General features: G+C 40.3%; 1 protein-coding gene across 1 annotated transcript; it reads right to left on the bottom strand.

The window, feature by feature from the left end:
* Positions 1-1,510: 1,510 nt before the first annotated feature.
* Positions 1,511-25,846, bottom strand: helz2a (helicase with zinc finger 2a). Its single transcript, XM_030778199.1, has 20 exons — positions 24,882-25,846; positions 24,623-24,806; positions 24,311-24,418; positions 23,556-24,106; positions 22,778-23,437; positions 21,749-22,550; positions 21,499-21,574; positions 17,911-21,370; positions 17,691-17,776; positions 17,223-17,357; positions 16,912-17,073; positions 16,688-16,832; positions 15,098-15,214; positions 14,576-14,768; positions 13,660-13,794; positions 12,983-13,207; positions 12,534-12,687; positions 12,075-12,242; positions 11,627-11,733; positions 1,511-1,621 (listed from the first exon to the last, which is right to left on the bottom strand). The coding sequence occupies exons 1-20, from the start codon at positions 25,844-25,846 to the stop codon at positions 1,511-1,513; spliced, it is 8,544 nt and encodes a 2,847-aa protein (XP_030634059.1).

Below are 25,846 nucleotides of genomic sequence, written 5' to 3'. Positions count from 1 at the left end.
AGGGTGTACATTTGCCTTTTTAAGCTTCTTTGTCTTTATTTCACCAAAGTTTTATGCAGTATATATCCTGTGTGTGTAGTAAATCTGTATGTTTGACCTTTGACCTTTGACTTGCATGTGCCTGTTACACTTCATTGTTGTCTCAGTTATGATTTGTATATAAGGACTTATTGTTGATTTATTTCAGTGGGCTGTTATGATAGAAGAATAAAGGTAAATTAATTCCAATTTATGGAAAGTGTCCTTTTGTCTATTCAGTTATGCATTTCCATGGAGAGAACATTGAACATAAGAAATCTATTTTTTTAACAGAAAAGAGGTTGAAAAGAATATCTGATATTTAAAAGCATGAAAACAGATTTTCCTCAAAACAATGAAAACATTTTCTGTATTATGTGATTTTTTCTCTTTACTCAGAGGATGTTCTTTAATCAGTAAGAATCCTCAGACTTCAGTTCAATTTTGTCCAGTGATTGAATGTATGATCTGATCTGAATACATGTTTTTTGACGTATGTGTGTGTGTGTGTGTGTGTGTGTGTGTGTGTGTAAAGCCTCAGTCAAAACTCCCTTAAGGTTTGATCGCCATCGTGTGGTGATAATGTGCTATTTTCTCAATCTAAACTGAGGACAGAAAATATCTGTGGTGCTCTGTGGACTACAGAGCATTCAACCCATCAGCAGCTCTGAAGAAACGAAACCCCATTACAGAAAACATCCTCCTACTCTGACTATCCTCTCATATTGGCTTAGATTGCCACTGTACTCAGTGGACATTCTCAGCACAGCACCACCTAATTTCAATGCAATTTCAGAGTTTTTTCCTACTCCAGAGTAGTGATGGAGAAACATTTACATTGTTACGTCCCAGGTGTAAAATGGTGTCTCGGGGTATGATTAAGGGACGTAGCATAAAGGAAACCCACCACCTGCGCTGGTTTGGGACAGTGTGATGATGAAAAGACACAGACACGGGAGCAGTGTACAGGGGAAATGGGTGATATTGCAAAAATGTAATATTTACAAAAAACAGAGATAATAATAATAATAATAATCATAATAATATTTACAAATATTTTCAAGAATATTTACAATGACAAATATACACAGGAGTGGGGAGAGGACGGCAGACGGTGCCAAAGGAATGAACGAAACAAAACAAAAAACACCCTAAAATACCTCCACCAAACACATGCTGACTACAAAAGAAAAAGGTGGCAGAGCCAAAGGAAACCTAACTACACTATCTAATAACAAAATATACACAAGTGGTACCCGCCTCTTACCTATCCCTATACACAGTGAAACACTAGCGTGGGGATCCCCCACCTTAACCTATCCTCCTCCCGGCGATAGCCAGAGCAAACAAGCCGAGACGCAACTCCAGAAACTAAGTCAGTAACGTAAATACAAGGTCAAACACAGAACAGCAAGTTTCTTGAATAGCAAAAACATGAAAGCACAGAGTCAAACAACAAGATCGAAATCTAAACACAACACATCCAGCTTCTTTAAATCTTGGCGCTCTGCATCCGGTTGGTTGAACCGAAAGGGGCACTCCCTTCCTGGTTGGTCGACCGGGAGCAAGGAGGCGGGGCGCAACACCAGGCCAGATGGGATACCTGTGTCAGGAGAGCGAAGAAGGTAGAGGGAGAAAAAAAAACAAGACGCAGGACAAAATAAGACACACACAAATAAAATGTAAAGTGCGCTGCACACAACATACATTCACATTCACGTTTACATACACATCAGCAGCTTACAAAAAAACAGAACAAATGGGCCTAAATCAGTACATCTAAGTATGCAGAAGCAAGCTCCAAGAACTAGCCCAAGGGGCAGATATAGAATAAGTGCTTTGCTGGATCAGATATCTTTTTGAACTAAATGCAAGTATTGGTTAAGATTAGTGGTTAGATAGATGGATAGATAGATAGATAGATAGATAGATAGCATACCAGTATATTATAGTCATTTTACAGAGAGTGTCATTTTAGTAATATCACACAAGAGGGAGTGCTGTTATACTGTATATCATACTGATATACAGCTTGTCAGCACTCCCTCTTGTGTGATATTGCTTTTATACAACAGTTCTACAAACAAGGCTGTTTATCAAATAACGATAATTTGAGACATCAAATTGTTTTTTTTTGTTTATGCAGCCCTTCAGATAAAAATAGTTCCTTCAGGATTAAAGTTACACATGTTGTGAAGCTACACATAAGGGTGATTCTTCAACTATGGTAATTTTTGTGTCCCTGGAAGAAATAAGAAAGACAAAAAAAATTGTTATTTTTGTCACACATACTTCACACCAAGAGAAACTTATAACAAATAAATAATAGCTCAGTCATTTATTTTATTATATAATAAGGGGTCTTTTATGTATGGTTTTTACTATATTGGTGTTGTCCTTAAGCTGGACTTTGGACCTTCAACCCTGTTTCATTTTGAATCTTCCTTTAGGCAGAGACCCCTCCAAAAGGACAGCAGCACCAAAAATGGACCATAGTTGAGGAATTATCCATAAACAATTTCTTGATTGCAGGTTAATTAGCTAGCTAGCTAGCCACCTGCTTTTTATCGTACAGGAAAAGGCTAGCTAGTTGCTGTCATACCTAACAGCAGGCACACCAGCTACTTTTTATCATACACGTAAAGGCTAGCTATACTGTAGGCAAACAAGCCACTTTTATTCATAGCCCACTACTAGGGTTGCCACCTTTTATGTGGAGAAATAAGGGAAAAGATAATAATAAGGAAAATAAATAATAAGGAAAAGAAAAACACAGTGATTGAGGGTGCTATTTTTAATTGTAAGCTACAAGGCAACCACTGAGTTACACCTAATGGAAACGATGACGCTGATGTGCAGTCTAACTCAGCACACAGAGCTTGTTGGTCTGTAGCTCACCACTGAAATTAAACTTCCCCACTCCACTTGTATAACTGGTTTGATTTTACCTGATGTTGTGTTATTCTTAGCACTTTGAAGACCTAGTGTATACATGAGCGTATGAAAATACGGGACATATTGCGTCCCTTATTGATTCAATACGGGACGCATCATTTTATTTTCCAAACAGGACGATCCTGTATTATAAGGGACGGGTGGCAACCCTACCCACTACAGGCTAGCGAGCTACTTTTTAGCATACATGGACGGGCTAGATATACGGTAGGATTGCTAGCTAGCTATTGTTTATCATACCCAACTGCAAGCTAGCTAGGTTCTTTTGTCTCATATACGAAAACGTATCCACATTTGCGCTGTCGGTAACTGCGAATTAACTTCACATTGGTGTAATCAACAATTGCAGTGGAAAATCTGTACAGCGAAGAGATACATAATAGTAAAATGTCCCAGTGCCGTTACATTTTACATCAGCACTCCTTGGAATGCTCTTGTCCAATCAAATTACTTGACTGGAAAAAACTGTTGTAAAAAGGATATTATAAGGCTGTGTGTGTGTGTGTGTGTGTGTGTGTGTGTGTGTGTGTGTGTATTTTCCTAACACTTCCGCAGTAATGAAACTCATGCAATTTACTTCCATTTTCCATGAACAGTGATACAGACCACTGTAGTTTCTGTGGTTAGAGGACAGTGGACTATGTGTGTGTTAGAGCACAGGGCTGCCCTTCTCTTATATCAACACTTGCTGGCAAATGCAGCTGATTGTGAGAGAGACCTAGCTGACCGTTATGCATGCATGCTGTTTCACAACTCTTCTAGCAAAACTGAAGAACATGGTTTTCTCGTGTTCATGGCTTCCTGATTTCAGTCATGAAACTGCCTTATTTAATGAAAGTTACCGCATATAAACTCTTGACAGTCAGGGCTTCAAACCAGAATTTTTTCTTTCAATCAGTTCGTTCCGAGCACGATCAGTATTTTAAGGGTTCCGGTTGTCTGTTCCACTTTAAAAATATCGTTCCCGAACCGCTTAGACCCAAATGAAATACCGGTTAATAATGTTTCATGTAGGGCTGTGTGACATGACCATATGTATCTTTATAAAAATATCGGTATAAAATGTCTATTCATAGATATTTTACCCTATAGTCTCTGTCGCTAATGTCACAAAACATTGCAAAAACGCATTGCATCACTAACTGGGAGCGCTGAAGTCCAATCTGTCCTTGGGTCGAAATCCACTGTTGCTTCCCAGTCATTTGATTGTTTTGCAATCACTGTCAATCAAAAATGTTTAAATGGCAAAAATGACAAACTATGTCATTTTGACACGGCAGTTAACAAGCTTGCTAATAGGCCATGCGGGGCACATTATGTTTAGCCTAACTGGAGCTATCTAGCTATTTCCATCATTAGTTCTCTTTACATGGTAGCCTATCTATCAAACACTGAAGAAGTTGATGTCTAAGACCAGCATTTTATAAGGTGCATAGCATAATATTTACTTCCTCTGGTTGTAAATAGGGAGACCACACCAAATTTCACTTTCACACTATATCACCACCGGCCACATTTATGTCTGCTGTCCGAAGACATTCAAAGGAAGACAGGAAGTAAACTCTACATCAAAGTTATTGCAAGCAGAAAATATTTTAATTTGTTATAATAAATAAAAGAACGAAAAAAATAACACGATTAACCGGTTACCATTATTCTAAATAAATGTTTCCGTTCCAAAACATTTAAACGTTTTTGGTTTCGTTTTTTGTTCCTTGAGCCGGTTCATCTGATTGCATGCAGAACTGTTCAGACTGAATCAGTTCTTTTTCAATCATTTTTGGTAACATATCTTGTATTGCAGCACGCTGTAATGGAGTTGGACGTGGTGTGTACGAGCCTTAAAATTTTGTCCTGTGCTCCTGAGTTTAAGAGATGATTGTGAGACCTGATTTCTGTGTGACTTTCTGTTCTTCTCCATGAAGACTCTTGTTAGCGAGACATAGATAGTTCTAATGGCACTAATGGCCCAAAGATAAAGTGCAATAAGATCAAAAGCATAGGAGTAACCTGAGCAGAAAGGGGTGGGTAAATGAGCAAGCATAGGTTTTCAAAGATAATTATACATGTAGGAGCTAATGATATACACCTTCATTGGTCAGAGGTTACTAAAAGTAACATTGTAGAGATGTGTAAATTTGCGAAGGCGATGTCCGATGCAGTAATATGCTCTGGCCCCATCCCAATGCGGCATGGTGATGTAGCTTACAGCAGGCGATGGTCGCTGAACTGCTGGATGTCTGTGTCCTGCTCTGAAAACAATGTGGGCTTTACAGACAACTGGAGTAGTTTTGAAGGCAAGGCTGGCCTTTTAGGGCAGGACAGTATCCATCCCACTCAGGAAGGTGCTGCTCTCATTTCTTGCAGCATAGCCAACAATCTCAGAACAGGCCTAGACAATCTGTGTAAATCAAGAGCCAGGGCCAGAGAGGAGACAAGCAAGCTAAACCGAACGTCTGCTTCCTGCACAGTGACTCAGGTTCCGCTATACTGAGACTGTGTCTATTTCCCCAGCTATATGAAAATGCAGGGATGCCTCGTTTTAGTAACCTAACATAAAATTAGATCATACTGGGGGGAAAATTCTTAAAGCAAAAATTGATTTTAAAAATAAAATAGAGGGCAAATCTTTAACTGGTAATATAAGACAGGCACGGGAGGGACTGCACACATTAATGGGAAGATCCAATAAAATGGGTGATAGTCCTGTAACAGTCAAACCTTTATTAATGACCTGAACAGTTTTACGGTAGATTCAACACTTTAGATAGCAGGACAGAGTGTGATGAGATATGCAAAAATCTCCCTATAGAAACATCTATAGTTATCAGTGAGTCTTTTTAAACTGAAGCCGAACAAGACCACTGGCCCAGACGGTCTAAAAGCACGTCTTCTTAAAGACTGCTTGTGCTCCTCAGCTAAAAGGGGTTTTTGCAAGGTTGTTTCAGTCCCTTCTAGACACACACACAGTCCTAAAATCATGGAAGAATTAAACAATCAGGCCTGTGCCAAAAAAGCCAGGCGCAAGTAAACCAAATGACTCTCGGCCCGTCGCAATAACCTCGATATTGTGTAAAACCATGGAGCGAGTTCTGGCCAGTCACCTGACCTCCACTATGGCCACCATGCTAGATCCACTTCAATTCGCATATAAGAGTGACAGAGGCACAGACAATCCTGTGCTGACTAGAGGTGTACGAGACATCTGTATCTGTATCTATATCTATATCGGTGCAGCCAACAAAATTATCTGTCTCTGTATGTGTATTTCGATAGTAGACTGGAAGTGGGCGTGGTTTATACTGGAAGTCACATTAAATCACGCAAATTTGTATTTGCTAACCTGTAATGTTCATTGGCCATGCAATTTTTGTGCCTTCAAAGCATCGGATTGATTTAATATTGGTGTATCATTAATCATGAAATGTATTTCCACATCCTCATACTGTACTTTTCATCTCTCTCTCTCTTTTTGTATTTTTATTTTTAACTAAACTAAGTTCTATGAGCTGTCTGAACCCCACCACCATCTCCCCCGTCTTTAACTGGAGGACATTGAACAATCAGAAACTGAAAAAATGTTTTATAAATCGAAAGATTCTGTTTTGCATTGGGAATAGAAACCATTTATAGTAAAGATACAGAAAAATATCATTCAGTTGAAGGGATTAAATGCGATTCTTGATGTGTTAATGTTACTGCAGTTCGCTAGGGAAACATGAATTACTATTTGACAACAGTAATTTGCGCTGACTCGGTGGGGGCCACTACAGAATATAGGGATCACTTTTCCATAATCTGTTGTAAATGTACGACGGAGTATTAGGGCCACATTGAGAGAAAAAAAATCTGAGATTGAGAATAAAGTCGTTATGTAATGATAATGAAGTTGTAATTTAACGAGAATAAAGTTGTAATTTTAGGCCATGAGTTATTTTATAGGGGAAACATCAGAAGAGCAGCCAGTGCTGCCTGCATTGAAATGAGGAACGTGGAGCATCTTGTGAAATTATACTTTAGTATAAATTTCACAAATAACATAGGCCACTTAATCTTTTGGCACATCAGCGACATATTATGATATCAGGAATTTTACATGTGTGGCAGGCAGACATTGTGCTTGCACAATGATAAATTTCTTGAATCTTGAAACAGCAGTTGCCAGAAACAGGCTCAGGCTGCCATTGACTGTCCTCTCACCCCTTTTGTTGGTTGCTGGTGTCACGGCTGGCGGTGTGGTGCAGGACCCAAGTGCAAAGACACGATGATGTGGGTGAAAAAACGGAAGACTTTGCTTAAAATGAAGATCAAAATACAGGTGTAAACTAATAACAAAAGCCAATAACAAAAAGGTGCAGCATGACAGTGCGCAAAATAACACAAACAACGATAGACAAAGTACAAGGCAAACACTAGGACTTAAATAGAGGGAGAACTAAACAGGGCAACACAGGATTGGTAGAAATTAACAAGGTAATAATTGGACAAACAGGTACAGGTGAGGGGCGGAGACAGACAGAGAACAGGAGCACAAAGACATGTCAAACCAAAAGTCCAAAATGGCGGTGCAGGTTGTGACAGAGCCCCCCCCTTAAGGGGCGGCTCCAGACGGCCCAAAAGAAAAACAAAAGTCCAGAACAGACCGGGTGGGTGGGGGGGCGCACAGAGGGATGACCGAAGGTGCTGCAGCCGACGGGCCCCCTCTGCGGCCAAGCAGGTGAGGGGTTGGCTGGAACAGATTTTCCAAACTGGCAGAGGAACAGGAACGGAGCAGACTCTTCAAAACAGCCTCGACGTTGGCTAGAGGGCTGAGCTGGGTCGGGGAAAGGGCCTCGGGAACAGGACAGGGCGTCAGCATGGGAGCTGACCAGGACAGGGCGTCAGCATGGGAGCTGACCAGGACAGGGCGTCAGCATGGGAGCTGACCAGGACAGGGCGTCAGCATGGGAGCTGACCTGGACAGGGCGTCAGCATGGGAGCTGACCTGGACAGGGCGTCAGCATGGGAGCTGACCTGGACAGGGCGTCAGCATGGGAGCTGACCTGGACAGGGCGTCAGCATGGGAGCTGACCTGGACAGGGCGTCAGCATGGGAGCTGACCTGGACAGGGCGTCAGCATGGGAGCTGACCAGGACAGGGCGTCAGCATGGGAGCTGACCAGGACAGGGCGTCAGCATGGGAGCTGACCAGGACAGGGCGTCAGCATGGGAGCTGACCTGGGCCGGGAAAGCGGCCTCGAGAACAGGGCAGGACAGCGCATTCCTCGCGCTGGGCAGCGCATCCTCTGTGGTGCGCCAGGCAGCGCATTCCTCGTGCTGAGCAGCGCACCCTCCATGGTGCGCCGGGCAGCGCATTCCTCGCGCTGGGCAGCACACCCTCCATGGTGCGCCAGGCAGCGCATTCCTCGCGCTGGGCAGCGCACCCTCCATGGAGCCTTCGGAGACACTGTTTGAAGGGGATTCAGGGTGGCAGAGACAGGAGACCCAGGAGCGGACACAGCCCTAGGAGATGGTTGGGCCCAGCACCACAGTCCATGTGGTGCCTGGGTCTAGGGCTGGGAGCCCCCCCCCCAAAAAATTCCCCCCCCTGGGTTAGGGGCTGGAGAACCTACCGAGAGAGGGAGCCCCGCCGCACCCAGGTCAGGAGCTGGAACCGTCTCTGCCCGGGAGACAGGAGTGTCTTGCTGGGTCCTTGTTAGGTCTATCGTTCTGTCACGGCTGGTGGTGTGGTGCAGGACCCAAGTACAAGACACGATGGTTGAAGTGACAAAAACGGAAGACTTTACTGAAAATGAAGATCAAAATACAGGTGTAAACTAATAACAAAAGCCAATAACAAAAAGGTGCAGCATGACAGTGCGCAAAATAACACAAACAACGATAGACAAAGTACAAGGCAAACACTAGGACTTAAATAGAGGGAGAACTAAACAGGGCAACACAGGATTGGTAGAAATTAACAAGGTAATAATTGGACAAACAGGTACAGGTGAGGGGCGGAGACAGACAGAGAACAGGAGCACAAAGACATGTCAAACCAAAAGTCCAAAATGGCGGTGCAGGTTGTGACAGCTGGTAATATATTTTCCTAAAAATTATGTTTTTTCTCGTTAAATAAAGAATTTATTCTCGTTAATTAACGACTTTTTTCTCATTAAATAATGACTTTATTCTCGCTAATCAACGACTTTATCCTCAAAATCTCCGAAATTTGTTTCCCTCAGTGTGGCCCTAATACTCCATCGTATAAATGAAATGACTTTTGACTGGGTTTTTTTAATAGAGAAAATTAACATATGCAGCTAAAATTACAGGTTGTGAGGGTACACCAGTTGCCACACCAGGGTTTTGTCTTGCTAGCTCCTGTACCTGACTCGGTGGGGGCAACTACAGAGTAGCTATCACTTTTCAATGTGTAGTAAACGAAACGACTAGTTAGTGAAATCAAAATACTATGTTGCAAACAGAATGGGCATGTTTATTTTGTGGCCATCCAAAATGATATGAATCAATTTGAAGAAACATATGGCTGACACACAGACATGTCAATCATGTTTTGTTTTTTTTTTCCGAATAATAGCGAGCAACTTCGGATAGAAGAAATATCTGTTTCCATCGCATTATGCGTGCTTTCCCGAATAACGTATTCTGATTCGGGTACATCCCTGCACCGTAATACACACTATTGGCTTTCGGTAGTCTGCAACAATCTTTTCAGTACTAAGTAAGCGTAGGGTCAAGAATTGGTATGTAAGCATGAAAGACTGTCTAACAGATTTAGGAAATCTACATGAAGAAATATATCAGTCCCATATTTGTGGTAATAAATTCTATTGCCAATCTTCAAATTTATGAATCAGACACTGACCTGTAATGCAAAGACAGAGCTAGGTCATATCAGAGGTGGTGCAAATCTATCAGGAAAATTAGGGCTGCACCAAAATGACAATCTGTTGCTGATAGCTGATAGCAATGGCATAGAACTCAAAAACCAATAGCTGATACCAACACAGTTTTATAAACTAATATTAAGAACTATTATTCAATGGTTTGAACAATTAGTGACCACACATGTGTGTGTCAGTCACAGATATAACTATATATAATAATACAATTAGCATGTTTATGTTTGAAGATTATTGGCACAAATAAAATCACAGGTGGAATTAATACCATTGTGAAAACAGTAACTTCTGACAACACAGCCATTTTCATGCAGATAATTATGGTCCAACCATTGCAGTTTCAGTGTGAGTCAGTTTTAATGAAACTGGGATGAATACCTGGGGCTTACAACAGTAGTACTGGTCAGTTTTTGCAGTGTCATATGAGACAGGTATAATACATGAAGAATGGAACAACTGGTTAAAATACAGTGGCTTTAAGAATTATGGTTTTCTGAAGTTCCGTATTTCAGTGCACCTCTGCAGCATGGACCTCCTGTGTCCCCAAAGAGAGCAATGAAACCCTAATGAGATTATGATATCTTTTTTTTTAATGGCTAAAAAAAATCGTTGTCCAAAACTTCATTCAAATCTAACCAATATTCTTGTTTGCTTCTGGTTGCTGTGTCAAACACCTCAGTGGCATCTTTTCCTTGACTTCGGTCCCTCAACATCAAGCAGATGTGAAATTTATACTAAATTGCTTTGAACACTGGAGATGGCATACAGAAAAAGAAACTTAGACCTTTACTGCACTGCCTGACAACTGAAACAAGGTAGGTCTAGTTCTCTGTATGCTTTGAAGCAGTGTTTATGAATTTTCCTTTTCAAATGACAAACAATGAAAAAATAAATAACCAGGAACCTCCCCTTCCGAAAATTATTAATTAGGCAACTCAACTCAGATTGAAAAAGAACTAAAAAAGAAAAAAAATCCTCTGAAAGATATTTTGGGACATTTATTTTATTTAGATATGCTATAAAATATACAGTTTTGATGGTACAAAATATGTCAAAGTGAATCCTGTAAAATTTTGCAATCTAAAAACTGATTTATGGTGATATGAAGACATGGATGATTTTAGTGCTCTAATGTACAAAGTCAAAGTCTTCCCTCTTTCACAAAGCTGTTTCAGCACAAATACATATATTCAATGTACATATATTCAATATTCACAAACCTTTATATCTGCTTATTATGATTTTCTGAAAATTAATTTCGTGTGTGTACATAATTTCACACTGAATCGATTCTTTTAATCACTTTTTAATATCTTGTGTCTTGTACTACAGCACATTGTGTTCAAGTTGGTGTGCTCTAGCCTTAAAATTTTGTCCTGTTATAAGTTCTCCTGTGTTTTAGAGATGATTGTGAGACCTAATTCCTGTGTGACTTTCTGTTCCTCTCCATGAAGACTCTCTTGTTAGTGAGACATAGATAGTCCTAAAGGTAAAGCCCAAAGTGCAATAAGATCCAAAGCATAGGAGTAACCTGAGCAGAAAGGGGTTGGTATATGAGTCAGTGAGGAAAGATGAAATGATGAATGTAAATTATAATGACCAAGAATCCAAAGGTCTGTTTTCTTAAACACATTATCACTATGTCAGCACTTGCTTAAAAATAAATTTCTTAATAAATAACAGAACAGCATATTATTTCTTCCTGGGGATAGATTGAGAACTTCCTTTGGATTTCTTTTCATTTGTTGCTTTTTGAATTGTGATGTTGTTGGCAGGATCCACCATACAGCCTCTCTCTTTGTAATGATCCAGAAGTTTCCTCCACAGGAAACAGCACCTCAGCAGCTTGGCATTACCTATTAAAGCACACAGAACACACATCATGGTACTGCTCAACACATCCTTCTTCGATTCAAGGCAGCATATTAAGATTAAGATCGATTCTTTGTCCTTTTAAAATATGGATTTTATAGTAACGTTCCAATTCCGTCCTCTCTACCTCAAGTGTTCACTGACTCTGATGAGCCAGTAGCAATTTTTTTGTATGTCCACCTAGTTTATTATTCCCCTAAATTCAGGAGGTGAACTAAGTGCTGAAACTTTGTCCAGGAGAAACTGTTCACTGGGAACCTACGCTGTAAAAAAAGGGGTATGTGTCTTATAATACAGGGTCTATCTCTTGTGAAATACTACTTACCAATAATGCAGAGTCCCTCCTGTGCCCTAGTGATGCCCACATTCACTTGGTGATGGTCCATGACAAATCCAAGTCTCTTGTGCAGCCAGGCTTTTGTTGGTTTCATTTCAAGACCTTCCTCAGGACAAGAACGCACAGTCGACAGTATGACATAACGCCATTCACTTCCTGTCGCCAAAAACAGTTCAACATATTTTAGTTCAGATTTGTATTGATCATTTCTCCACAACCTTCCGCCACGACAGCTCGGGTATGGTGAAGGCAAGGACATGCTTCCTCTCAAATGTATGAAACAGACCAATGTCTCTTGGAATACTATAAACCAAATTACTTCTGAGGCAAAATAGGCACTGGATGTACTATGAATACCTGTTTGTTTTGTGTTTACTTTTATCTACACATAAAATATTTTATTTCTGATGTATTTATGCATTAGAAATGGGGAAAAAAAACTCTTGCCTTGACTTTTCATGATGGTGTTAACTGTGATATTTCTGACATTGTAGCTAGCCAGGGTCTCATTGATCTTAGCAACCTGAGCATTGTATGGTGTTAGAATGGCAATTTCCTCTTCCTTCACGCCTGCCTGTATCAACAATCGAGTAATCCGTACCTAAAACAAGAATGACAATAACTGATATTTAGCAAGTGCCAGATATTAGAAATTGGAGGTCCATAATATTTCCTGAAAGTTTCCTCATTCTTCAGGCCTTCAGGAACACGGACATTTTTTAAGTACAATAGGACAGTTGTAGTGTTGTATAAAATACAAAACACAAAATTAGGAGTACTTGGAAACCTGAAAATTTGTCTGTTACAAAATTGTGAACAGAATTCTCTGTAACACTGATTTTTTCTTTTTTTTTTGGTGTTGTTGTTTTTAACGAATTTCTCAATCAATTTCTCACCGTCTCCCGAGCTTCCTCCACATTTGCTTTGGAGTTCTCATTCCCTCGTTCAGTTGAAACCACCAGACTCTCTTCATTTCCCTCAACATGACCAAAGATAATGGATGTCTGTCTCTGTACGCCAGAGGAACTTTGAGTCAGGAGAAGACTTGGCTTCCGCCGCACACCAGTTTTTAGATTTCCACGATAGAACTCCGCAGAGGGAAACGCACAAATGTCTTCGTGCTTGAAGAAAGAAAAAAGGCATATTTGATGCAGTATTCAGTCTGAGGACAACCTAATATGGTAAGGATTAGAATACTGTTCATAAAGAACATGAAACTTTCAAGAGCTCTCGCTAATTCCCTTCTAGTATAGAACAGATTAAGTCACGTTGTATGTCAATATTATACATCTTGTACCTACATAATCACTTTAATTCATACATTGCATGAGTGATTTGATTCACTGATAAATGCAAACAAACTGAAAACAAATATTCAGGACATTACTTTAAGAAAAAATTAATTAAACTCTTGGGGGACAAAATCAAGGTACAGTATTTCAAAATTTAAAAAAGATTAGCTCAGTCATAAACAGACAGAAAAAAGCAAATGTTGAAGAAGACAGACAGAATTACTTTAATATTACATAACATGTAACTCATAATTTCATGCAGGAGTTGTTCATTCTCTTACCATTCTGTACTGTGTATCAAGCATTAGTGCTTTGTCCATGTAGCGCTCAAACAGAGAAGTCTTCATTCCCAACCTCTGAACTAGGTCACAGTGAACAATAGGCTGCAACTGTTTGTGATCACCCAGTAGAACAATCTGTAAAATCACAAAAGAAACTTTAAAAACAACTTCAAGACTTCTATGGCATTCCCTAAGCCCCACACTCTTTCTCCATAATACATTGCATATACAATTTTGTAACACATATCCATTATAATGTAGCCTTGCTATAGTTACGCTAATTATGGTGCATAATTATACTTAATAAAACAAATATTTCTTATTCTCACACAGATTTCTGAGGATAATAGATTAAAAAGAAAATGTACCACTATTGACATGGGCTATGACTCAGGTTTCCCTTTTCAGCTGGCAAACAAATTGCTCTGGATGAAATAACGTTATCATTAATTCTCTGTGTGCATCTAAAATAAAGGTGACAACTGAACCACATCGTGTTTTCATTTTATTTTATCCTTTTCCTAAGAAGCCCAAACAAAAACAAAGACATTCATCACTTTATGTCAGTCTATCTGTAGTGGAATGGAAAGTGGTTGGGGCAGGTGACAAATGTGACAACACTAACTAGACTCTGGATTGAACCACAGTGGTCCATGTTGAGGAGCAAATTAACAAATGAATTACAGTTAATTACATAGCAATAGCTACACTTTTTAGTTCTGTCCCAAATGCCCAAGTTTTTGTGAGAGTTCTGCTTCTATCCATAACTACAAAGTGTCTCAGTTACGCACAGTTATGCGGTAATTTGTTCGTCTTTAGTGTATATAGGTTGTATTGGACCCCAAATTCCAGCATGTTTTGCCATTTCCCAAAATTCCTTTGAAAATGGTAACCCTGCTGTGGAGACAAGCCCAACCTGTTCAGGTTTGTGTGTGACCAGAGGAATCAATGCCTCCGGTTCTGTTGCCATGGCACACTCGTCAATAATGATCTGGGGAAAACTCAGTTCTTTAGATAGACTTGGGCTTGAGGCTGCCGTGCAAGTGCAAAGGATGACGTCATGCTGCAACAATTCGTGTTTCCGGGCATCCTGCAGAGTTTTCTTATAGCTTAAAAGAAAGGTGGAAAAAGTGAAGTTATTATATGTAAAGAACACAAATGAATTTCTGAATATTTTTTTTCATCTCTAATTTTAATCTAATACAGAAGGCTTGTGAAAAAAAGACATTAAAAGAAATGAAAAGTTACTCTCACAATTTTCCTTACAATCTATATTATTGTGAGCAACCTCACACAGATTAGCTTCTGTGCTAATTATTAACTGAAATAAAAGTTAAATAAAAGAAAAGCAAAAAACATTTGAACGAAATAGTCGCAGCACAAAAATGAGGTAGTATTTTTTTTCTTAAACATTTTTCAGTTTTGTTTCCATTTTTACATTTGAATCTCATCCTCTGTAAGGTCATCTCCTCTTTGAATTCTTGCGTCAAAAGCCAGAATTTCAGCTGAGCGTGGATTATCAGGCTTTCTCACCAGATGGTGAAGAGTGATAGACCTAAAAACATAGAAAAAAGTCCTAGGCATATGTAGTTATTTCAGAACAAAATGAAGCAATTATAATTCTCATTATTCTGCATAATTACTCCATATAAGTTAAAAGTGATTTTTAAAATGACTTTAAAATTATTAAATGAAAATATTAAAATTAAAGGAATTAGATTTAGAGTAGAAATGAAAAATATATTAATATTAAATACATTTTTTAAAGTATTTTAAATCATTTAAATTTAAAATTGCTAATTACTGCATTTACTGTCAAGCAAACTCAAAGTGTGTACTATTCTGTTTTTTGTTTGTTTGTTTTGGGGTTTTTTTTGTTTATTTGTTTTTTTGCACAGCTTGGACTCAAAACATGAATCGCAGATGTAAGACACACCTCTGCACAGTTTAGGCCTTAACCAAATGCAGCACTGGGCAGTTCAGCGATCATGTTATTCCACACATGCAGATTTCCTCAGTAATGTGAGGCACACATCCCCACCAATATGAAGAGACTGTTGAATTGTCCATACCAAAAATTTGTAACCGTGATGAATTTCATTGATTTGCTTTATTCATTCCCTCTGCTATCCTTCATTGTTCCTTCTACTCTCCCACATCCCTCACTAATTAGGTAACAGGCAGCGACTGACTTAAGGTACAGGACTGTTGGTGAGAACAAAATATAGTGTTCACAGAGACCATTTAATGAAGAGTGGTTTTAAAAGTAATGAACCCACCAGGTATTGTAATCCTGACCATGATAAAAGTCATGGCCAGCCAACAAGCCCATATTATGTTTAAACAAACTGTAAATTGAAAATTGGACAGTATATCTTGACCATTCATGGTTTCATTCATGTTTTTGACGGCTGTTCATTTTGCAAGATGTATGAACAACTTGCTTGTATCACTTTAAATATTATTAGCTGGGTAGCAAACAAGTAAGTTTGAACAAACATGTCTGTCACAACCTCTTAAGCGTGCTGTTGTCAGTTATTCACGTGTTGCACAGCTATTTATATAATGTATTTATATAATTATAGCATGACAATTTGACATATCATAATACAGTGTCTTGTCTGCAAACTTGAAGACATGATGCTAGAACCTTGTATTCATTCAGCTATGCTATGGGACTGTGTGTGCATGGTTCCAAGTGCTTTTGCTGGGATAGTCAGGGATAAAGCTATCGCAGCATAAGTACAGTTGTCTGTGTGTCCGCAGTTTAAAAGAAACTGTGTCCCTCTCAGTGTTCTTTTCCTGCCCCTGCCCCTGCCCTTACATTCATTAAAAAAAAACCCCTGAATCTTCTAGGGTTACTACAACAGTTCTACTACAACAGAATTACTACAATAACCAAATCAGGAACAAATTAAATAACAAGAAAGCAAAGACTGAAGAGATATGAGTATCACTGTTAGTGGGAAAAGGACATTGGACACAGACAACGCGCCGAATGCCAATTCAGCAAGCAGCAGTAGCGTACCTGAGCTCTTCATTAGGCCTCTCTTCTCTGATGGTTCGACGGGAGAGCTTCAGGCTGCTGCCTGGGTAAGGGAACTCCAGCATCTCAATCTGCTCACTGTAGATCCTGAGGGGTTTCAACTCTGCTTTAAGCTTTAGGAGCTGGCCTGAGGGGAAAAAATGCAGTCATCTCTTAACAAGTTTTAACCCTATTTAAATTTAAGAGTTGATCCTCTTAGCATTTACCAGCAATGACATCCACTGATTTATTTGAAGGTCCACAGTACAAAATACACTTCTTCTTGGGCAGCTCATCACCAGCTTTTTGTTTCTTTGGAATATTAACAGTTTGGTTGTCTCTGAAGAACCAGTATACTATGTGTACTCCAACCACAGTTTTTCCAGTACCTGTGAGAAAGACAAGAACTTTTTAAGGTTCTTTCTGATGAGAACAACCATAAACTCAGACCACGCCCACTAATCTTGATTTTACCAGATTGAACTAAAATAAATTAAGTAGTCCAATGGTCAAATTAAGCAGTTCAGTTGTTTCTTACCTGGTGGACCTTGAATGAGCGTGAATCGGTTGCTAAGTGCTTCCCGTATGGCTTTGCACTGACTGTTGTTGAGAGGTTTAAATCCAGAAGACGCAATGTCACATCTGGCAAATTTCTGTCTTGGAATCTTGGTGTCTGCGAGAGGATAAGGTTTCAGGGTTTCAGGACAGTTTTTTTCTGACTTGCCCCTTAGTGATTTTCACAGCTAATGTTTCATCTGTACAGTCATTAACCAAGCTCTAGCTGAGCTGAATTAGATGTGTTTGTGCAGACCTGACAAAGATGTGCAGGACACTGAGGCACTGAAAATTAGTCTTAGAAACACCAGAACAAATATTAAGGTACACAGTGTTATATAGTACAGGAAGACTTCAGTCATTCAGAACAAAACTAAGACAGTAACTAAATCTGAAAAATACATAATTCAATTATTTTATTCATGATATGTCATTTTGTAATTATTCTTACTTTCATTCTGTCTCCTTTTACCCATGGCTATTTCTTTAACAAGTTGATTGGCTTTGGTCAGGTTGTCAACTGCGTTCTCCTTGCGACTGAAGAGGGAATTAATACAGTAAATAAATTTAACCAAACTAGTCCATAACAGTACAATTTACAATATTTATGAACTTTTAAAAAAAAAGCATCACTTTTTGTATATTAACAATGTTCAGTTTTGCCAACTTACACATCAGGCAGTAGCTTTGGAATTAGCTCCACTGTGAATCTTGTTTTCACAGAAAAAACGCTGTCTGGAATGTTGGTCATTGATTTATGATTTATACAAAAGTCTATTTGTATGTACATCAGCTTTTTTGAGTCCTCTTCGTCTGTGACTCTGGTTGTTAATCCGTGGGCTACCCAGATGACAGAGGGTATGTCTGTGAGGTCTACATACTGAGAGAAAGCATTAGCATCTGTTTGAATTGAGCATTGGTCCGTTCTTTGGGTCCTCATACGAATGCAGAGGAAACAATTCCTGAAGTCGCATTCAAGAGCCCACTCTTTTTTCTTGTCGATTGGAAGGCGAAAGTATCCTTGGAGATTTTGCTCCCTCTTTGTTTGTTTCCAGGTCAGCGCTACATCCTCCAAGACAACACTTTCATTTTCTGCAACAGCATTGCAGGCAGATTCCATTTCAGAAAGCGGCTTCCAGATGCTCTGATATTCCATGTAAGTGTTGTACGAGGTCCTTGCAGAACGGAGAGCATATTTTGAGAAACACAAAACTGGATCCTTGGAATGTTCCAAGCAAATCTCAAATTTTGGATGGACGATAAGGAGCTGCACTGTTGGCACCAGTAGTCCCCTTGCAGTGTCTGTGCCCAGCTGCACTTCCAGTATCTCCCCTTGCTTCACCTTTTGTATAAGCTCAGTGTAATGTTGATCCTTCATATCACTCTCTCTCATTTTTGAATTATTTAACAATACTGATGATCTTGTTCTCTCAGATGCTCTGAGGTTTACAGTTGAAGTAATATTCTCAAGAGTTTGAAGCATCCCATTCCAGTCTTCTTTCCTGAGCGCAGACAGTAGGTTGCTCCAGGCATTCAAAGGCATTGGTGCTGTAAGTGAGTCCGGCTCTTGATATCTCAGCTCATAGTGAATGTTAGAATTTGTGAACGAATATACACGTCGCTTCCAATGCAGTATCGTACAATTGTTGATCTCATCATATTCGGGTTGATCTGTCAACTGAAGGTCCCTGAACATTATTCCAGTTGTCTCTGGCAGGGAGGGTCGGTTCATTGGAAAGGATACCCTGAAATTTTTCCCTGTTGGAGTGACTTCGATAACGTAAGCCACCTTTCTTGCATTTTGACAGCTCAACTTTGAAGCAAGATTCAGTGAGGATGCTTTCCTTTTGTAAACAGATTGGCTGTTGTTCTTTTGTGAAAACTCAACACATAACAAATCAATATCTTTCAGTGTGTATTCTACTGGTTTCCTTTCAAGAACAGAATGAAGGAGTCGTTGAATAACAACATCCACATATCGCCGAATTGGTGAAGAAGCCCAAGTATAGCAATCCAGGTCAAGGTCATAGTGTCCAATTTTGGAGAGATGTGTGGAATTGGAGCGTAGCACGTTTGCTTTGCAGATGAGTCTCCTGAATGCAATGACAAGAGGCAGCAGGCAAGGATGTATATCATCTGTTGTAATGAGATCAATGATTCGGCTGATGTCTTTGTTGTGAGCTGCAATTTCAAGGTTCTGCAGAAGTGATTTCAATATGGGGAAGGCCTGAGAGTCAGAGGAGTCAATTTCTTGTTTTGCTCCATTAATCTGGTAGGAAAAGTGAATGGACAAGGGAATATATGATCTATACTCCTCCACAAAGTTGTGAAGCTGCTCTCTATTAGGTCCATTCTGGCATCTGAGAGGTGTACAGTTTCTGCTTCTCTCATCCCACAGAAGTCGGTCAGCAACAGCATTATTAAACATGATCATGAGCTCCTCGACCATTCTGTGGGACTGTCTGTTTCCAATGACTATGTTTTCATCAGGTGACTTGTAGCACCAGTCTTCTTGTTTCCTGCCTTTCCTGTGAGTTTCAGCAAGGTGACATGCCACAGCAAGACATCCCTCTATACTGTTACAGCATTGCTTCTTTGTAGTGGACTGTTGGAGAATCTCATCTACATCTTCATAGGACAGCTTTCGCTGTGAACGGATCACAGATTTAACAAAACTTCTCTGCTGTATTTTGTGATTGTCTTTATTGACTTGTACCATCAATGAAATGGCACGTCGGTCCTGACCTGGGAGCAGACTGAAATAATCAGTACTCAGATCTTTGGGAAACATGTATGCCGGTTCTCTCTCGGGAGGGTAGAATGCAGTTCCTTGATGTTTTGCATACTTGTCAAGTTCACTTCCCTTGGTCACAAAGCTTGCAACATCAGCAATGTGAATGCCAATTTCATAGCTTGTGTCGTATTCTGTCACACTGATTGCATCATCAAGATCAAGTGAATTTGAAGGGTCAATCGTAAAAGTTGTCAGCCCACGAAAATCTTTTCGATCTCCTGTATCTGCTGACAGATTAATAAGTTCAGTAAGTTCTCTTTGAACAGGCGGAGGAAGAGTTCTTTGCAATCGGAACTCTATATCTAACACTTCTAACCCAGCATCCAATGAAGTGACTTTCGGCAGGACTTTTACCACAATTCCTAGAGGGTAACGGAAGTTCTCCCGCCACTTCAGAACTTTGACAATAAAGAGACTGTTTCTCCGGGATTCCGCATTAATCTCAACAAACTTCTCAAATGTCAAGTCTTTTTCTTTTCGCACTGCAATGTAATTTGGTTTGTCCTTCCAAAATGGTGTATAAATCTTGGGAATGCATATGTTTATTGGTGTCATTACTTGACTGTCTTGGATGTCAAGGGTACAGACAAATACCCTTGATATATCCATGGAGTTGAGCACTTGAACCACTTTCCCTTGATTTTCCTCCTCATCCAATATCTCCACAAGCACTTGATCTCTATGGAATGACTGGCCTACATTTTTTGTGCCCCTTATCTCAATCTGTAGAGTTGGATCATCAAGAGGTGTGGCATAACCTGAGTCAAATCTCTCCATGTATAAGTAACACTGCTTGTAACGTGTAGGGCAATTCTTTAACATTGTCTTCCACTGATGTTCAGAATGGTCTTGGTTTTTTTCTTTTGCATGCATGACAATATTCTTGCCAAGTTCCTCTGGAATAGGAAAGAGACCTTCTTCTGTCACGTTAATCTCAAAGTCTTTGGTCTCGTCAAGAAGCTCTCTGAGTATTGGGTCTTCAAGGTCAGGGCTCTCCGAAGTGGAAGATTCAGTGTCACCATTGTCATCCTCATCAGTTCCACAAAATCTTGAGACCTCCTGGAGTTCTTGTTTCACAAAGTCTGTTGTTATGTGTTCAGGTTGAGCACTGCCATTGCGTATGCAGTGGTCAATGTACGACCTCCATATCATTGAGCACTTCCCATAGTAGCAGAGAGCGGCAGCGTCTCCAATTACAACCAACAGGGACTTGGCTCTAGTCATTACTGTGTTCAGAACACGAGTGTCATTGAAAAACTCCAGACAGGTTGGACTTGTCAGCTTCAGGCTCTCTGAGGTATGCACTGTGCTGATCACAATGACTCTGAATTGTTTTCCTGCATAAGAAAAGCACAGAAAATACAGACATCTGGAGTAACAAAACAAGATGAAGTAACAATTTGAAATGGCACAATGCAAAGAACATTGCAGACACATATTTCCTCAGTTTCACACAATTCAGTACCTTGCACATTTTCTGCACTCTCCACAGTAACATTGGACAGGCTGAGCTGCTTGAGGTTTGACCTAATTTCTAAAACCTGTTTGACAAAGGCAGATTGTGGGCAAAGTTTAATCAGTTTGATGTTCCCAAAAAGGGACACAATTAATGTCAAAATACTGAACAGTGTCCTTAAACCATCCATGCATTAATAATCAAAGCCATTCGAACTAAAAAAAAAGTGTGAATTGCTTTGAACAATGAAGTGCAATACCTGTTGGCGTTGAGAGAGAACACAGATTTCTGATGGATCACACCTTTCCCATTCCTCAGGCCAGTTGTTTAATATATTCCAGACAATCTCAACAACTCCTTGGCTCTCTTCACGATTGAACCACGACATGGTTGTTGGGTCCAAATGACATTGTCCTCGGATATGGTGGAACTGCAGAGGATGGAGTTGAGGGTGTGATGGCACATTCCCACTGGCCTTTATGGCATCGCTTTTTCCTACGTAGAAATGTGTGGACACAAAATCCACTATCTCCTTTGTGGAGCGGTAGTTCTCATTAAAAATGATTCGGCTTGCTTTTGCTGTGCTGTTATTTTCAGCCTGGTAGTAATAGAAGAGACGATTGAGCAGTGTGTGGTCGGAACATCTGTCGTCCTCCACAGAAAAGAGCTTGGGCCCCATCTGCATGTGGTCTCCTGCTAAAACTACCCGTGTTCCCTCACCTGCCAAGCCCACAGCCATCAGAGCTTCACACTCCAGCATCTGAGAGGCTTCATCTATCATAATATGGCTGAAGTAGTTAGATGGGAGTTTCAAGTCATGGAAGAACCTGGCCATCTGAACTGTGGTAATGATGATTCTGGCTGAGTCTAGAGTGTATTTGTCTGGGAATTCAAAGTGTGAACCATCTCTTGATAGCTGACAGTACTGCTTGGTTACTTCATCAGTTTTGTTGAGAGACACTTCCTTAGCCTTTATTCTGAGGGGTCTGTAAATCCAGTTGTTTGGACTTACAGCAGTTACATGTTCATGAAAGTAGTCTTTGACATATAGATCAGCAGAGCTGCAATGAAAAGACAAAAGGAGATGTTATGTTGATGGGTAAGGGTGGTGGGTGGTAAATTAAGGGACAAATAAAAGAAGGTCCAGAAAGAGTGGGAGAGATATTAAAAAATATCCCTCATGTAGGTAACACTAAAATTATGACTGACAATGATTCAACTGTATTATATCCCTTCATTACATTAAACATTGGCTACTGGCAATATGACATGACTGAAGCATTCTTACCTGTTTGTGTGTGTGCAGATCAGGACTTTGTTTTGGGGATTTTGAACAAGTACCAGTGTAACTGCAGCAAGAGTGGAGGTTTTTCCTGTTCCAAAAGGCCCGTATATCAGCAGTGGTGCCACAATTCTTTTACCATCAGGTCTTCCAAGAATAAAATCTGTGGCTGCTTGCTGCTTCTGGTTCAGTTTGTGTTGATTCAGTGTACCTGCAGGTGTTGTGATGGGAGCTGGGACACAGCAATTGCTGAGATCTGGCAGAACCACTCTCAGGTCTTGTAGAAGATCAACAGCTCTATGTAACTCACAGAAAAACTGGTGGTTTAGCTGGAACTGCACTTCAAGCTTACAGGTACTATTGTCCCTAAGCTCAAGGTCAGTACAGCATCTTTCTGAGAGCTGCAGATGTAACTGTGTGTGGCTGTCTGTCTCTGGAATAATGAGGGCCTCGTAGACCTGCTTGTGCTGATGACTTGAAGCATATACTGGTCCCACAAGGACTGACTGGACCATTCTTTTCAGTATGAAACCCTCTGGAGTGTTGGGGGTAATTGGGTGTGACATTGTCACTGTACCAAAAAGCATTCCTGGAGGAGCAAACTTCAGTCCAAACCAAGGGTCCCACAAGTTCTGTGATAAATGGATGCTGCCCAGAAGATTGAGTCTGAAAGTTTCAAAGAGTAGAAGGAAAATGTAAGTCTGTTTTCTTACTTTGACAAATTTGTTCAGGATAAATTCAAGTATCAACACCGACAGATAAGTCAAATAGATAAATAACCTACCTGCTAATCAGTTTATCTTCCACCAGTTCCTCTTGGTACAAAAAGCTGTGCATTCTCTTCTTGTAATTATGCTGGTTGATTGATTCATCTGTCTCTATGTTAAAATCAGATGTAATTGAAGGCCTATATTTGCTCAACAAATCCTGTTCTTCTGCTGCTCTCTCCAGATAAGGAACAATTCTGCTGTTTTCTTCATTCCAGTCCTCTTGAACTGAGGTAGCTTTCCTTTCACTCTCAGGGGATTGTGTGACCTCTGTTACATAGACACTGTCTGGAATTTTTTCAGGGTGAGGAAACAATTGCTCACCAACTCTGGCTTTTAGCTTTTGCAGAAGCACTGGCCTCGAATCGAAGTCCAACACCAGCCACTGCTCAAAAAGACCAGGACGGAGAGACACAAAGGACACAGGGATGTTATAGCTATAGTCCCCAGAGTCTGGGATTTGGAACCACTCAGAGGAGGAGTATGTACGTTCCTCATTGTAGTTGTCACTGATGGTAAATGTGGCTCCGGAGACCTGTTTCAGTAAAGCAACTACCACCAAAGGTTCCTGAAAGGCAACAAAAGAGTATGATATTGGGCTCACTTCCAGTTTGTCATTATGTGGATTAGAGACATGTACATATTTAGCATAATTGAAATGATAATTAGCACGAAATAGGCTAAATTTCACCTTTACAAAGATTTGCTTTTCTTATAAAACAGGGCAATGTCTTCAGTTTCAAGGGCTTTACAAAAAAGAGGTATAACAAACCTTAGACTTTATGTTGAGCTTCCAGCGATGTGGTATACCCTCCTTTCTGACAGAGATGCACAAATCAGTTTCACAACTGACACGTACCCCAGGGACAAACTCACTCATCTGCAACACACACAAGATGACTTTCAAGCTTTTTGTCCTGCATAGACCTGACTTCTGTTTATGATTCGCAACTTTTTAGTGCATTAGTGTTCATAATTCATAATTCTCAAATCGTTGCAGTAAATTTAGCTGTAACATTGACTTAAAACTCTGACATAGCAGTGTTTTAATACAATTGTCTAATGTTTTGATAATCAGCCTTACTATTAACTCTTGGTCTTTGCTGTTCCTGTACTCCCTGAGAAGACTGTCCTGGTAGGATAGTAGACCCTGGTCCTCTGCAGCCTTGACTTTCCTCCAGATCTCTTTCTCTCGCTTACGCCACTCCTCCAGTTCCTCTGAACTGTGAGCTTCAACACACCTGTCTCCATATTCACATGATGAGGGCCTGCAGGAGGATCATTTGAAGACATTAGTACTCAAGATTTTTTATTTGATAAGTCATTAACAATCACAAGCATACCTCTTGCACATGGTGAAGATATTGTACAGTTGTGGTGGATCTCTGTATTTCCATTTGGATGTTCTGTCTTCCATGAGACGCTCTCTATGATTCACAGTGAAGCAGTGGTTCATGAACTCCTCTTTGGACAGGAGCTGCTGTTTACAGGCTTTGCAGTAGTGAACTCGGCTTTGCTGGTGCTGTTGTCCCTGGGAGGAACTGAGCAACTTCGACCGATCAAGCCCCCCATTTTTTTCTGCCTTCCACACAGCCATCTCTACCTGACTGTGGGCAAACCAGCAGCGATGTGCTCCATGCCAATATGGCTCCCCTTTCTGCACATATCTGCAGTATGTCCACCGCACAGTGCTGGTCAGTGGTCTGATCTCCTCGTAGGCCACATAGTTTTCAGGGCCTGCTTTAGGACAAAAGACCAGCAAAGGTTTCCAAGTATGTCCTGAGGCATAATGCATCTGCTTTTCTGTGAGAACTGAGATTTTCTGTGGGCTTTGGTAAAAACAGGTTTCACAAAGCTCCAAAAAAGTTCCCTGGAAACAAAGCTGTATCTTTTCCACTGCGTCACGTGGTTCTGCTGATGACTCGTATCTTACTAATCTGACAAACTGATCATACTCCAAGCCTGTATCTTTCAGGAAGTTCCAAACATTTGCCTCCTCTGTGCTTCTTGCATAGGAACATTTTGTTCTATGTTTCACGCATCCCTGTCCTTCCACAAAGTGGCAGCAAACAACATACCTGAAAGGTTTAGGAAATAACGGTAGAGGTTTTACAGGCCTCCATTGTTTGACCCCATCTTTCTGCCGGGCCAGTAGGATGTTTCTTATGCAGTTGTGTTGCGTATTAATGAGAGAGAAAGTGATCTCATTCTCCTCTCTGCAGCACCACTTACAGGCAACGGTCACCTCATGTGTTTTTAGCATTTTGTCTAAATTCACCATGTGCCTGCTCTTTTTGTGAACAGCCAT

The sequence above is a fragment of the Chanos chanos genome, chromosome 6 (assembly GCF_902362185.1).
Source record: "Chanos chanos chromosome 6, fChaCha1.1, whole genome shotgun sequence".
Classification (NCBI taxonomy): domain Eukaryota; kingdom Metazoa; phylum Chordata; class Actinopteri; order Gonorynchiformes; family Chanidae; genus Chanos; species Chanos chanos.
Note: the sequence above shows the minus strand (reverse complement) of the source record. Positions and strands in the feature narration are given on the sequence as shown.